Below are 15,978 nucleotides of genomic sequence, written 5' to 3'. Positions count from 1 at the left end.
CCATGGGTGGTGTCAAGTCCAGGAGATCGGGACCACATAAGCAGCCCCTGGGGGATGAAGTCTTCCTTCTGCCCAGGCATTTGGGGTGGCCAATCCCCAACTTCAGCTCCCATTGGCAGCCAAACTATAAGATCCTCAAGGGACCCAAGGTTTGTGTCTCTGGTCTCACAGTCAAGTTCCAGGAGGCCTGGGCTCACGGGGAAGGAGTGGCAATATAAGAGCTGTTTCCCATTTTCTTTGGCCCCTGCAGGGCCATGGTAGAAACTTCTGACTGGAGAAGAGAGTCGAGGGGCAGATGAGTTTGGCCTGAGAGATGCATGTGCTTCCTTTGGCCTTGGCTGTCTTGGCTGGCAGCTTTAGAAACCCATAGAAGAAACAAGAGGAGGGTGAAGCCCAAGCAGCTGGCCGGGGGGCCTGCTGGTTTCCTAGTAGGTAAGGGCAGAGGACCCCTGGCCCAATAGGCAGGCAGCAGCTCTGGTCCCCAAGCCCAGTATGGGGACTGGGGATGTTCCTTCCAGTGTCCTTTGCTCTCCTCCGTCCTGCCTGCAGGCCTGTGGTCCCCACCCCACCTGTGCCTAGGGGAACACGGGGGCCAATGATGTGCTGCAGGTCATGCTGTCCTTGCCTGGAAGCCGGCGATCGTTGAACGTGTGCATGTTGATGACGGCGTCGGTCTTGACCATCATGGGAGGCTGCGGCTTGTGCTTGACCCGACGCTGGCAGGTAAGGGAGAAGCGGATCTCGTCGGCCATGGTACTGCAGAAGGAACGCTGGGGTGGGGGCACGGGGTGGGAGGGCAAGGGGCACATGGGTGAGGCCCGACCCTGCAACTCCAGCCAACTCCCCCCCTTCCTCCCAGAGCCTGTGCTGAAGCTACTGGGTCTCCCTCACACCTTTACCCCACCTGCCTCCTGCCCCTTGTAAGGTGATTATTTTGAGTAGCAGCCTACAGAACGTCACGTCCTTGTCTGGAGTCTAAGGTGGTATCATCTTAGCCCCATTTCATGGATGAGCCAACTGTGGCTCTGACTGGCATGCACATGCATGTTGGAGGAATGTACCCGCCTGACTTTTCTCCACTAGCTTCTGAAGGCAGGAACCAGCCAGTTTCATCCCTATGAGCCCGGCCCCCAGCTTTAGGCCTGGCTCAGAGTCAGTGCTTAAGAAACATTTGATGAATATATGGGTAACCTTGCTGGAAGGCCTTCCAACTGAGGGGAGGGTCACCGCGCTCCCACTCAGGGAAGTTCAGTACATATTTCTCAACTGGGAGGCAGGTCCCTGTAGGGCTGTGGGTGGCAGCGGCCTCTTCTGGCCTCCGTCCCTGTGGATATCCAAGAGGGACAGCTCAAGTGCAGCACTGCCCACAGGTATCTGATGACAGTGGCTCCTATGAGACCAGCTGCCAGAGGTTGTCCTGCAGCTTGTCGAGAAGGCAGTGGGGCTGGGAGGTCCGGGCATCAGCACTGAGACAGTTTGTAGGTAGGCTGTGTGGTGAAGGGGAAGGGGGACCTGGCTTTGAATTCTGTCCCTGCCTCTTACCAGCTGTGTGACCTTGCCAAGTGTCCCCTTGCTTCCCTACTAAATGCAGACATCGTCCCTCCTCGCCTCCCTTTCTTGCTTCTGAGACTATTTACTGAGACCCACTCTGTGCCAAGCACTGTTCCAGGTGTTAGGCACACAGCAGTGAAAAAGACAGATAAGGTCCTAGCCCATGGTCTAGGAGCCCATGGTCTAATGATGGGACAGAAATAGATAATAAACTTGTGAACAAATAATTTCAGAGAGGGATAACTATTATTAAGAGAATAAAGCAGTGAAATGGGATAGAGTGGGGTGGGGAGGGGGGATAGGTGGGGAAGACCACTTGAGCTTCAGCTGAATGACCAAAAGACTCTAAGAATATGGAGCTCTGGGGGAAGAGCATTTCAGGTAGATGGAACAGCATGTGCAAAGGCCCTGAGGCAGAAGTGTGCTTGGTTAAGGACTAAAAATGTGGCCAGTGTGTATGGAGCAGAGTAAGTGAGGGGGGAGGGTGGGAAGGAGGAGGTGGGAGACGTGGGCAAGGACCAGATCTCATAGGCTTTTCGGTGGAATTTGGAGCTCATTCCAATTGTAATGTAATTCTAATGGAACCCAAAGAATTTGATTGTTATTTTTAGATGTATCATAATTTTTTAAACCATTCCCTATTATTGGACATTTAGGTTTTTTTCACATTATAGTTAACACTTCAACAAACAACCTTGTCAATAAAATTGCACATGTCCTTGGCCACTTCCATTGGGTGCATTTCTAAAAGTAGAAACTGGGGCTTCCCTGGTGGTGCAGTGGTTGAGAGTCCGCCTGCCGAGGCAGGGGACACGGGTTCGTGCCCTGGTCCGGGAGGATCCCACATGCCGTGGAGCGGCTGGGCCCGTGAGCCATGGCTGCTGAGCCTGCGCGTCCGGAGCCTGTGCTCCGCAACGGGAGAGGCCACAGCAGTGAGAGGCCCGCGTGCCGCAAAAAAAAAAAAAGAAATTGGTCAAAAGCATGGCCACTTTTAAAGACTCTGGCCATACTACAAAGTTACCTTCCAGAAACTTACCCTCTTGGACTCCCCCCAGCAATATGGGAACATGTCCCTTTTCTTATACCCGTGTGAACTTGAACACCGAGAATTATCTTTGCCCCTCCTCTTTGCTAACTCAAGCGTCCTGATTATAAAGGACTCCATTTAATTTTGGATGGATGTGTAAGTGCATCTTATGCATATGACTTAACTGCAATCTCCTTCCACAGTTGCCCTGAATCTCTTTGAACTTTGCTGTGAGAGGAGCTTCCCCGCAGCCCAGTAGCCCTCAACTCAAGGTGCACATTTGAATCATGCCGTACACTTTAAGAAGCCTATTCCAGGCTCTACCACAGGCCAATTAAAACACAGTCTCCGGGAGTGAGGCCAGGGTATTAGCACTTAAAACACTTTCTCCCTGTGATTCCAATTTGCTACTGGGACCCAGAACCACTACCTAACCACAGTTGATGAATTAATCAGACAGGTTGAACCTAGCAAGCTTGGGCCGGCCCTCCTATCTCTTTATTTATTTATTTATTTTGGTTAAACTTTTGATTATGGAAATTTCCAAATATATGCAGAAGTGGAGAGAAGAGTATAATGAACCCCCTATGTAAGCATCACGAAGCTTCGACAATTACCCTGGAGGGGTTTATGCAAGGGAATGACATGGTTTGAATTAAGTATTAAACAGGGCACTGGCTGCTGTATGGAGAGAAGCTGATCGAGAGGAAAAGTGGAGGCAGGAAGGCCAGACTGGAGGCTGGTGCATGATCCAGCTGGACAGGATGGGTGTGGCCTGGTGTGGAGCTACATTGAGGGGAAAACATGCTCGGAGTCAGTGCAGAGGTGGGGCTGGCAGGGCTTCCTGGCGGACTGGATTCAGAGTGGGCTACGGTGGGGACGGGATCAGACACCACCTTGCACCTGGCACATAGGGGGTTAGAAACCAGCGCAGACCCCGTTCCGTCTCCTTCCCTTCCCCGCGCAGGCCCCAGCTCCTGGGGGCTTACCTGCTCTCGCTCTGCTGTCTTGCGGAGCTTATAGACAAACTCGCCCACAGCCACCAGCACAGACAGGACCAGCCCGGCGGCCAGGACGATGAAGATGCCCCCGATCTTCTGGATGCCCAGGGCGCTGGCCTCTTTGTTTTCCTCCTCGGGACACCCGCTGCCCCGCCACCACTTCTCCTTCAGGACGTGCAGCTTGTCCTCCTCCTGCAGCTGCAGGATGGCGATGGTGATCTTGTCCCGGTATGGGGAGCCTGAGCGGGGGAGAGAGGAACCTCGCTGTCAGCAGCCTTCAGTCCACCTGTGCGCCCCTGTCAGTACCCTGGTGGGTGCCAGACACCACCGCTGGGCCTCTCAGTACGCTCACCCAAAGGGGGACCCTAGTGCCAGGAGGCCCCTCTTGAAATCCACCTATGGTGTCTGGGCAGAAGGGTCCTGATTTGGGGTGCGGAGTCTTGCCTACGAACCCCTGTCTCCATAGGCCTGCAGAGCATCTGGGCGGCATCAGCAGGGGTGAGGTCAGGGAGGGGAGGCGTGACCTCTGAATTGACCCCCCACCTTTGTGCCTGCCCAGGTCTCCTCTGCTCAGGCCAGGCCTGACCTCACAAGGCTTGTGGCTCTGCCTTTCTGTTTCTGGGCTGAGGAAACAGCCCAGAGGGGTTTTAAGGCTCAGTGGGGTGACCTGGGGGAGGGATCAGGGGGCCGTGTGTGCGCATGAGCGGATGTGGCGGTTTCGCTCACCCTTTGTCACCCGCCACCCTCCCGCCTGCAGCCCCGTGCTCACCCATGGGCGTGCCAATGCCGTAGCCCTTGGAGTCGATGAGGCCCCCGATCTGGGTGAGGTTGCAGTTCCTCTGGGTGATGTACTCGATGGTGGTGGACTCCATGAGCAGCGCGTAGTCGGCTGTCAGCGCCCGCTGCACGCCCTCCTCGTTGTTCTTCACCAGCGCCGAGGGCTTACTGCTCATGAAGGCCCACATCTTCTCGAAAGTGGAGATCTTGGATTTCTGGGCCGTGGGGAGGGATGAGGGGTGGTGATGCACACACAGTCACTGAGCACACAGGGATCAAGCACAGCTCACCCCTTAGTGGGGCCCGGGTCACTGAACTTCGTGCACAGTCCTCAGAGCGAGGGAGTGCGACCCACTGCTCAGATGTGGAAACTGAGGGCCTGGGCGGATAGGTCCCCAAACGCACAGCTGCTGAGTCATAAACCTGAGTCGAGCCAACCTACCCGGAAACACTTGGCTCTTCGCCACGGCACAAGTATGTTTCAGGCTGTTCTTTTAAAAATTAATTTTCTCTCTCTAAGATTTATTGAACAATTAAACATGTGCAGGTCCTGTTCTAAGTGCTTTGCCTGTATTAACTCACTGATTCTTCCCAGCAATCATAGGGGGCAGGTACTGTCATTAGCCCCATTTTACAGATGAGAAAATTGAGTTTAGCTGTGCCTCAATTTGCCTAATTTACTCAGACACAAAGTGGCAAAACCAGGCTTCTAACCCAGGCCATCTGGCTCCAGAGCCCGTGCTCCTAACTATAGAGCTGCACTGCCTCGCAGAAACCACTGTGAAGGTGGGGGGAGGGGCAGGGGCTGATGAGGGCAAAGCTTGGTGGATTCTGGGCCTCCCACTCCCACTTCAAGCAGGTCGCTCTATGTACCACGCTCCAGGGGAAGATTTGTCTGAGGCAAGTGCTCCTGTCTGTTCTCCTTCAAAACAGTAAAAGAGAAGCAGGGGGCTTCCCTGGTGGCGCAGCGGTTGAGAGTCCGCCTGCCGATGCAGGGCACGTGGGTTCGTGCCCCGGTCCGGGAAGATCCCACATGCCGCGGAGTGGCTGGGCCCGTGAGCCATGGCCGCTGAGCCTGCGCGTCCGGAGCCTGCGCGTCCGGAGCCTGTGCTCCACAACGGGAGAGGCCACAACAGTGAGAGGCCCGCGTACCGCAAAAAAAAAAAAAAAAAAAAAGAGAAGCAGGGTGAGAGTTGCAGAGAGGGTAGAAGAGTGGGGGCAGTCAGAGCAGGTGGTCCACAGACCCCCTCAGCCTCTTGTTCCAGAGCATCCTGGGCAGGACGCTGCTCCATGAATACGGAACCAGCATCCCTGAGATCAGGCCTGGTGGGTGTGCTGCTGTGTGTGCCCCGCCTGGCTGGGGAGACTCAGAGAGGGCCTGGGGCCAGGAGAGGGGGCCAAGGTTCCATGTTGCTTGCTGCCTGGGGAGACTGGGCAGACCTGGGTGCGTGCACTCATGAGATTTCTTGGGAACTTAGTGCCTGCCGGCTGCCTGCTCCCAGCAGGGATCAGCCTTGCCTCTGCTGATCCCAGGGGAACAGGTGGCTCTGCAGGCCTCATTGTCCCTGGCTGTTTCCAAGTCTGGCTGTGCCTGTTTGTGATGTCAGCCTGTCTGACTGGCACCCGGCCCAGCTCCAGTGTGCGTGATGGCATGGGTGCGCTCAAACAGGCTGGCGCGGGGCTGCGGGCGGGGGGAGAAGCTGTGACTGCCAGGAGTGGCGGGGGGAGGGGGCTGGGAGGAAAGTGGACCTTCTCCTCTCCAGGTGTTTCCTAGCGCTAAGGGCTGTCCCCTCCAAGACTGGCTCCTGGAGACCCAAGCACGCCTCGGGGAGGAGGGAGCCCCGGAGCAGCAGGCAGCACCCCACTCGAGATTCCACCTGAGCCCCGAATCTCTTGAGTGCCAGGGATGCCCCCTTTGGGCACGGGGCCTGAGGGCGCCTTCATAGACGAGCAGCCACTCCCCTCCTGCAAATTTATCTGCCCCGAAGCTGAAGGCCTGGAAGGGCTCAGATGCCCAGAGCCCTCAGTGGGTTCCATCGGAGCAGCAAGCTGGCTGCCGCCCGCTCCTGCCGTCCTCAGCCTCTCCCACTATCAGCTATTCCTGCTCCCCGGCTATTCCATCCTCCCATGGCTCCCAGATTCTTCCCCCGTCCCCACTTAGCTACTCTTGCCCTTAAGAACATTCCTGATGTCCAGCTCTTGCAACTCTCCAGACATTTCTTATTTTCTAGATAATTTCTGATATCCAGACTGCCTTCTCCAGTTTCTCCCTTGGGTCCATTCTCACTCTGCTACTTTTCCCACCCTGATTCTCTACAGTCGGAAGCTTTGAACTGGCTCCAGTGATTCCCATCCCTGGGATTCATGCCCTGGTGTGATCCCTTACCCTTGAGTGTGGGCTGGGCTCAGTGACTTGCTTTTAACCCCCGCCCCCAGGAGTGATGGGATGTCATGCCTGAGATTAGGTTACAAGAGACTGTGACTTCTATCTTGCTTCTGCTCTCTCTGGCTCCTCTGGCTTGCTGCTCTGATGGAAGCTGGCTGCCATTCTGTGAGCTGCCCCATGGAGAGGCCCACATAGAAAGGAACAGAGGGCAGCCTCCAGCCGACAGTCGGTGGAGATGGAAACCCTCTGCCCAACAGCCCAGGGGGAACTGAATGCTGCCAACCACCACGTGAGTGAGCTTAGAAGTGGAGCCTGGAGATGACCACAGTGTTAGCCAGCACCCTGATCCCAGCCTGTGAGAGGCCCTGCACAGAGGACCCAGCTATGCCAAGCTGATTCCTGACCCACAGACTGTGAGGTCATAATGTTGTTGTTTTAAGACACTAAGTTTGCGGTAATTTGTTATGCAGCTATAGGTAACTGATACACTCTCTTACACACATACTGACGCAAGCTACTTTTATTCCCAAGATCGTTGCTTTTTCAGATGACCAGTTCCAACTCTTCTTCTAATCAGGTTATCCAAGTCCAATCATCACTGCTTGGCAGGGACACATGGCCTCAGACACTCTGCTCTCTTGGTTATTGTAACTAAATACTATTCTCCAACCAGTGGTTTCAGCACCTCAGCTCCTTTTCCACCCCAGTCTCTCCTGCTTTCCAAATTCTCCTTCTTCTACTAGAGCTGGGAATTAGGAGTGTATGAGGCCATCAGGGCTCCTTTTACATCTCCTAATGCATGCAGGCATGCATCCATCCATCTATCCAGCCATCCATCTACCTATCCATCCACCCACCCATCCTCTCATTCATCATGTTCATGTTCTCACCCATTCACTCACACACTATCTACACACTAATTCATTCAACTAACTATCCAACTATCCACCCAGCCTTTTACTTATCCATCCATCCTTACATCTCACCCATCTTACCCACTCATTCTCTGACACAACCAGCCATCAGTAACTTGAAAATGAACCACACAGGGAGCCCTGTCACACTCCTTCTGTCTCAGAAGAGGATGAGAACTTCTCCTCTTTCTGCAAACGCCTCCCTGCATCCTCTCCCCAACACCCCATTCCTTCTATACATAGGCATGCCTGACATCAAAATATATGCTCTTCCCAGTAACACCCCATCATAAATGGAGATAGAAATTTCCATTGGAGGCTGGCGAGGGAGAGGCTGGTATTGAGGCTGATGGGCTTTGAGGAGAGACACATGAAAGCCTGAAGCAGGTGAAGGAATGGAATGGGGAAGATGGGTAAAGACACCAGAAAGCTTGGGCCAGTTAAGATGAAAAGTGACGATAAGGTGGGAAGCTGGCTGTGATGCTGATTTCAAGAGGTTCTGCTCTCCCAGCTCCAGCGTCAACTAATTCATTACCTTCTTCACCTTTAGGCAGATGGGTCTGAAATCTTCTTCCCTAGAAAGGTGGCCCCTGTGTTTGTCTCATATCTTGGGATCCCCATTTTCAACAAAACCCACTGATAGTTTCTGATTCCCCTTAGGTTCTGTCCTTGAGTGATTCTGTGATTCTGAGAACATCCCTGAAAAGCTTCCCTGTGCACCTCTGAGGCAGGAAGGGATACAGCCAGGGCCCCTCCTGGAATCTCAGTCCCCTCTCCTATCTTCCTGGGCCTCGTCACAAGATGCCTGAGTTCCGTCACTGGCCTGAGTTACTTACCACCCCAAGGAATGGAGTCTCACGTACCTACGACTCTAATGCCATCCTCCCTGTCCCAGCTCCAGTGGGAACCTTAATAAGCATTGCCTCAGGGCCAGTCACCCAAATCAATTAATGGAATCGCTTGGAGCAGCCGATACAGGGCGACATGCCAGGACGGAGAGGATTTTTTTATCAGTGAATTTGGCAAGAAAGTAAGTTTCAGACTCACGACTTTCAATTCTAGCCTCCTCAAAGAAGTAAATTGATTTTCCCCCACTGAAGATATTTAATCTTGAGAATTTAACATTTCTGCACAAGAAAATGTATATAGGTATATATATATGTATAAAAATATATATCAATTCCAAAGAGAGCTGAATCTCAGGGAATGTGTGTGGGGAGGCAATGTGATTCCATGTGAGACCTTGAGTATTTTCCATACTGGAAAAGAGACCTTTTTCCAGATTAACTGGCTTTCTTATCCCTGGATGTGGAGTCTTTGGCCTTATTGGATCCACGTACCCGAGCAGTTAATCATGTCTCTTGGGTTATTTTCATGGGGACCAGGAGGCTCCCTGCCTCTGCCCACTTCGCCAGGGCAGACTTGCTGACCCTCTGGCCCAGCAGCTGCCTCTGCTGTCTGCATGTGCCCCTGAGGCTTGCCTGTGCGGGGGCTGCCGGCTGGCCCCTGAAGGGAGAGTTAGGAGGTGAGGGCTGCAGGCTGACCCTTGCAGGGGGGAGTCAGGAGGCGAGGGCTACAGGCTGGGGATGGAGGTGGTGGGAGGGGTTGGCTCCACTGCATGGACTCTGGTGTCACACCTAGCTGGGTTCAAATGCCAGCTCCTTCTGTGACCACAGGAAGTGATGTCACATCTCTGAGCCTCACTTTCTACATGTGCAAAATGGGAATCAGCTTAGCACAGAGCCAGGTTCCTAGGAAGTGCCTGATAAGTGGCTAGCGTCATTCTCTGTCTTCAAGCCTCCTTTATTCTCTTTAAGGTTCAGTTTTCTCATCTAGAAATTGGGGATAATAATTTCTAGAGTGCAGAGTTTCTATAGAAACTAAATGACACAGTACTCAGTGGCAGAAAATTCCAGTGCTGAGACGGGCCAGGCAGAGTACTGTAAATAAGTAAAGACTGCTGAGTGGAGTTCTGATAAGCTGGAGATGGCCGCCGCCTCTTGACACCTGACAATCTCTCTTCGGGAGAGCCAGCTCAGTGATGCCCCTTCATCTTTCACATTTTCGAGAAGCTGGATATGTGAATTTTTTAAATGCAAAAATCTCCCCATTTTAAAATGCTGGCCACTAATTAAAAATATATAAGAGGGCTTCCCTGGTGGCGCAGTGGTTGAGTGTCCGCCTACCGGTGCAGGGGACACGGGTTTGTGCCCCGGTCCGGGAAGATCCCACATGCACAGAGCGGCTGGGCCTGTGAGCCATGGCCGCTGAGCCTGCGCGTCCAGAGCCTGTGCTCCGCAAGGGGAGAGGCCACAGCAGTGAGAGGCCCACATACCACAAAAAAAAAAAAAAAAAAAAAAATATATATATATATATATATATATATATATGAAATGTGCTGCCCCCCAAATCGTATCTGTGAGCTAAACAGGGCTGTGTATCACCAAGAATAAACAATAAAAATAGTTAACATTTATTGTATGCATTCTCTGTGTCAGGTATGGTTCTAAGTTTTCTATATAAATTATCCCATTTAATCATCTCAATAATCACCTCTACAAGGGGTGTGTGTGTGTGTGTGTGTGTGTACTATTATTATACCCATTTCATAGGTGAGAAAACCGAGGCACAGAGAGGTCATCAGTAACTGAGTCGTTTTCAATAACTTCCCATCATCCCCAGGCCTCCCCTGCCCCTTTTGCTGCCTTCTGCCTGCCTGCTCTGGGTCTCTTCTATTCTGAGGACCTCTGGGCTCCCCCTGAAGTGTTTAGCTCTGTGCAGGGGTAGACAGCCATCCTGTGATAGAGGCACCAATGTCCTCCACAAAGCCCCCAGGCCCAATCTGGAGGCACCTGGAAGAAGAGAGGTTCTCCAGGTGTCCACTGGCTGGAGCTTCTCCATGGGACTGCAGTTAAACCCTTGCCTCGGGAGGGGACTACATGGCAAAAGGAGAAAAGGGGCCAGCCAACTTGCCCATCTTCTGGGTCAGCCAAACAGAGGGGCATCCAGAGGAGAAAGCCTTTGCCTTCAATGTGCTGTATGCCTAGCACTGGCCTAACCACTGTGTATACAGTGGCTGATTGAATCTCCTTGCTAATTGCTGCATGGTGGGAATCAGTATCCATGTCATCCAGGTGAGCAAATTGAGGCTCAGAGAAGTGAAGTGACTTATCCAAGGTCACCCAGCACAGACAACAGCCAAGACTCAAGTCCTGGTCTGTCTGACTCTGAGACTGCGCCAGGCTGCACCACAATGAATTCTGCCTGGTCACTGCATTTCTGTCCTCCTATCCTGCTTCTGCTTGAAAGCAGGGCTAAGGCTCTATCAGAGAGGCCAGCAGACAGGTCAGGAGAAACTGGGAGCTGAGCTTGGGAGCACCCTCCTGAGCCTTCCAGCCCAGGGAAGAGTCTGCTGAGCAGCTGGAAGGTAGGGAGATGGACTGGATGGCCTCTCCAGGCACCTTCCAGGCTCAGTTGCTAGGATGGGGCAAAGCTGTGCAAGGGGTGGGGCTTGACGGTGCCAGGGACCTGGGGAGCCTGGAACTCTTGGTCCCCAGCTCTATCTCTTTCCTAAGTGGCTGTCACTCACACACAGTCCCTCCCACGTGTGATGTGTCTCTCCCACCGCAACACCAAAGAGGGCTAAATCCTTGGAGAAGCTGTCTTCTGACATCCTCTGCCTTCAGAGCTGCCCAGCCCTCCCCGCCAAGAACACGCTTTCCCAACGTCCTCCTTTCCATTTGCCTGCATATTTTTACAGCCAAACAACACTTTCAAAGGCCTCCTTTTTCTTCTCCTAATTAATTTTTATCTTCCAAGACGGAGGGAGGACAACACAGGAGACATTGTTTGTGATGTTTGCTGCTCCCTGACAACTCTTCAAATGAAATTTCCTCTGGAATGATGGGCTGCCACTAGCCACGCGTCTCCCAGGCTACAGGGTGGGGGAGCGAGGGGTCTGGAGCCCCCCGAGGGACCGGCGCCTCGCTTCCTGCTGTTGTCATCTTTGGATGGGAATGGGCTCTCTCCCTCGAGTGCTACTCTCAGCCAGGGGGGCTTTTTAAGACAGTTTGCAGCTTAACCGGGAAACATGCTAACTGCAGAAATGAAGTTCATTTGCCCTGTGCTCTGGAAACTTCAGGGGTGCTACCTGCTGGGTTCCTGTCCTCAGCATGGTCTCCTGTATTTGCTTTACTTGGCCTCTGCTGTCTTTTAATTCCATCCTTTAATTCGACAACGGCATCCACTCAACGTGATTATTTAAGCAACTACGATGTGCCAGGATGGTTCTAGGCTGGGGATACGGCTTCACTCTTCCCCAAGGAACTCCTGGACTGTGGCTGGCTCTTTAGAGAAACAATATGGACACGGAGACAAAGAGCACAGGCATTAGAGCCAGACTACTTGGATTCCAATCCCAGCTCTGCATTTCACCAGCTGTGTGACGTTAGGCAAGAAGTATGAACTCAGGTTACTTTCTGAGCCTTCCTTTCATCATGTGTTAGAGGTGATAATAATAGTCTCAACCTTCTAGGGATGTTATGAGGATGATAAGAGTGAATACAGGTAAAGTACTTGGAATGTTGCCTGGCACACAGTAAGTGCTCAATAAATGTTACTATAGTTTTGACTTTGCCAATGTCTCCTAGACATCCAATGGCAACCTCTGGAGCTGATTCCTGTTCAGTCCTAGTGCCAGTCTTGCTGTATACACTCACGGGTGGGAGAGAGGACCATCCCTCCAGGAGGAGACCCTGGAGTGGCTGCGGGAGAGGGCAGTGTGTGTGCAAACAAAGTATCTGACTGTACATCCGGCTCCATTGATCCTTGATCTGCTGTTGGATCACCCGCAACTCACCCAGCCCCTCTGGACCTCTGTTTCTCTAGGTTAAACTCAGGTTTCCTTCCAGCTCTAACTTGAAAGTGACCATAAGGAGGTTATCCCCAGGCCCAGTGCAGGGGTGGGGAAGGGGGAGGGCTTGAGGAGGGAGGTATGACTAAGGAGGGTGGGCTGGGGGTGGGGCAGGGAGGAAGGAAGTTTGTCCAGGGACCTTCTAGGAGGGTCTTTTCTTCTAGCTCATCATCCGAGGTGGGAATAATGCATCCACACTCAGGTTCCTCTCTGCCTACATAACAGTCCCACCGCTGCTGCCGATGGAAGGGAGCCTAGGCAAGAGGGCTTTCATTTGAACTAAAGCAGGAGACAAGGTGGCCAGAGAGCAAGCGGAATTCATTGGTGATCAGGAGGGCAAGGAAGGGGAGTTGGTTCTGCAGGGGGATGTGGAGTTGCTGTTTCTGGCCAAAGGCCCTTGCGAGCCTGGGCCTTTAAGCCCCAGCATCCCAGCTGGGTGGCAGCATCTGTGTCCCTCCCCTGCCCTCCTCACTGCACCATTCGCAGGGAAGGTGGGTGAGGGTGGAGCGGGCTGAGGGAGGTGCTGCTTGATGCCGAGGACAGCAGCTCGGTGGGGAGCAGGGACCAGGCTTTTGGAAGCCAATCTGAGCATCTTAGCATGGAGGGAGGCAAGGGCATCCAATCAGTGGCAATGAGCCTGCACTGGGCTTATTTATGCTGCTTCCCTTTGATTGGGAGCCCTGCTTAGAGACGGGCTCATCTGTAATGCATGAGGAATGCTCAAAGGGCTGGGCCATAGCCTGCGGACAGGCAGAAGCAGGCGCAGCACACACGCGCACACACACACACGCACGCACAAACACACACACGCACGCCCATCCCCCCACTCACACTTATCTAAGCACACCTGTTGGGACATTTAAGCAGACAGACAAGCGTGCATGTTCCACCTACGTATCCACGTAGACACTGGCACACACCTGTAAACAATCATAGGCACATATCCACATGCCCAGATCACAGAGACACATGCACACATATGCTGGTCAGTACATATCTGCAGACACACATGTCCAAGCATAAAGACACACAAGCACCCAGACAGGCTGGCTCTGGTGCATGGACACACACGTGCACACATACACACATGAATGTGCCTTCACACGTCGTATACCGCTACACGCGCACGTGAAGGCACTCACATACTCACATCCTTGCTCGCCCTCATGAACACACACACTGGGTCCCAGAGAGCCCCTAGCGTGCTTAGGACAATGCTTTATCTTCCCCACACTCTAAGTAGCGGTGGTGACCTTGTAGGAAGACCGAGTTTGCCAGAGGCAACATCCCGGAGCGGAGTCTGTTTCCTCTCTCTTCGCTCTTCACTAAGCAGCTGCTTCTACCCTTAAGAAGAGGCACAGGGGAGGCCGGGGTGGGGGGTTGCTACTGGGGCTCCATGCCCAGGAGGTAGAAGGCTTTCCCACCCAACCCCTTCTTTCTGTCCTTACTCAGGCCCCATTGGAGGCTCAGTCTATCACTCAGAGGCTTAGCCTGGAAGGAGGCAAGGGCTGGGGGATGGGGAACCAGGGCCCGGAGGAAAGCAAACTCCTCCAGGCTTTCAGACGGATTGACTACTAAACACATACATGAATGAATGGACCCATAGCCACAGAATGCCCAGATCCTGACCATTTCTGAGAAATCATTAGAGCAGTGGTCCTCAAAGGGTGGGCCCCACACCAGCAGTCTCAGCCTCACCTGGGAACTCATTAGAAATGCACATTCTCAGGCCCCCCAGGACCCACTGAATCAGTAACTTCAGGGGTGGGGCCCAGCAATCTGGGGGTTCCCCAAGCCTTCCGGGTGATTTGGACACACACTCAAGTCTGAGAACTGTGGCTCAGAACATGGGCTTTGGAGAAAGGCAGGCCTGGGCCAGCCTCGGGCTCCTTCAGCCGTGAGTCCTTGGACAACCCGCTTAATGCTCCAGGCCTTAGTCTCCACACGTGTAAAGTGGAAACAACTGCAGTACCTACTCCACGGGATTTATCACGAAGATTAAATGAGACCAAGCATGGAGCACCTGGCCCACTGTGAGCTCTCAGTGGTGGTAGCTATAATTATTATTACTTTAATTTCCAGAAGAACATTTACAGCTATCGGTGGTCAGGGTCATTCAGTGTCCTAAACCCTCAGCTACTCTAGTAGAAGGTGAAAAAACAGTAAGGAACTAAGCCAACGCTTTACAAAACGGGGGTGCAGCAAAGTCAGATCCCCATGAGAGCAGTAACCTGAGCAGCTGACAGGGGCTTTACACGGACACCAGCGTTCCACGAGTGTAACATGCTAAGGAATGCTTGTAAATGCTTGTTCAAGTTTTAAGCCTCCTTCCTTCCCTGGAGGATGTTCCCCCTGCTGCTCTCTCAGTGGCGGAGAGCTCACCCCAAGCCCAGGCCAGCCTCTTGGAAGTGGAGGCTGCTGAGACGCAAAGCCAAAGGCAGGGAGCCCCCTGGCCCCAGGGCCTGTGTGTGTGTCTGGGCCATGCTTCTCCTTCCCCCTTTTCCAGCCTCTTCTCTCCACCTGTCCTCCTCTGATGATTTAAGGAAACACAGCATATTCATGCTGCTTGTCCCAGGTATGGAAACTTCTAGGATTCGTGCTGGGACCAGCCCAGATGGCCACATCACTACAGCTCCTCAAAGTCAACTGGTCCCAAACAGGGATGGGCGGAGCCCTGGGGATTTCTGGTCCTTTGGCTCTGTGTGGTTAGGGAAGGATACTGAAGGGAGGGAGAAGGTCTCACCTTGAAGAAGGTCATGGTGGCCCCGTCCTTGACAGCCCCATACTCGATTTTGGTTTGCTTGGCCAGGTCATCGGCAGAGTCGATGGGCGATTCCATGCGCTCCACGGTCAGAAAGGCAGCCAGGTTGGCCGTATAGGAGGAGATGATGATCAGCGTGAAGAACCACCAGATGCCACCAATGATGCGCGTGGACAGGGCTTTGGGCATCAGCTCAGACCCTGGGAGGAGGGAGGAGGAGACTGGTGGTCCCTGACGATGCCCAGACCAGGGTTGCTCTGGTCCTCTGGGACACGGACTCCACTGACAACCTAGTAACAGCGGAGACCTCTTCCCTAGACCAGTGGTTCTCCAAGTGTAGTTCCTGGACCATCAGCATCACCCGGGAACTTGTTAGAAATGCACATTCTCAGGCCCCGCCCCAGGACCTAATGAACCAGTAACTTAGGGGTGGGGCCCAACAATCTGGGCTTTGATAAGCCCTCCAGGTGATCCTGATGCAGGCTAAAATTTAAGAACCACCGCTCGAGAAAAACACACACATGCACAACATTTCCCAGGCTTGTCAGACCCTCTGATGCCTATCCGTGAACCACTTGTGTGGTCCCAGGTTCTGAACACCTGGAAGTCTTGAGTGAGTCCTGCTCTTAGCTCTTAGTTCTCTGTGTGA

General features: G+C 53.2%; 1 protein-coding gene across 1 annotated transcript in view; it reads right to left on the bottom strand.

The window, feature by feature from the left end:
• Nucleotides 1-575: 575 nt before the first annotated feature.
• The window catches only part of GRIK3 (glutamate ionotropic receptor kainate type subunit 3), a gene marked incomplete at both ends in the record, with an annotated part of 231,117 nt that continues 215,714 nt past the window's right edge, over nt 576-15,978 (bottom strand). The window contains 4 exons of the mRNA XM_082660349.1: nt 576-770; nt 3,568-3,818; nt 4,349-4,571; nt 15,312-15,529. Coding sequence (XP_082516475.1) covers nt 576-770; nt 3,568-3,818; nt 4,349-4,571; nt 15,312-15,529 — 887 coding nt within the window. The remainder of the gene's footprint in view (nt 771-3,567; nt 3,819-4,348; nt 4,572-15,311; nt 15,530-15,978) is intronic.

Source organism: Grampus griseus, assembly GCF_964374135.1.
Source record: "Grampus griseus genome assembly, chromosome: 1".
NCBI lineage: Eukaryota > Metazoa > Chordata > Mammalia > Artiodactyla > Delphinidae > Grampus > Grampus griseus.
Note: the sequence above shows the minus strand (reverse complement) of the source record. Positions and strands in the feature narration are given on the sequence as shown.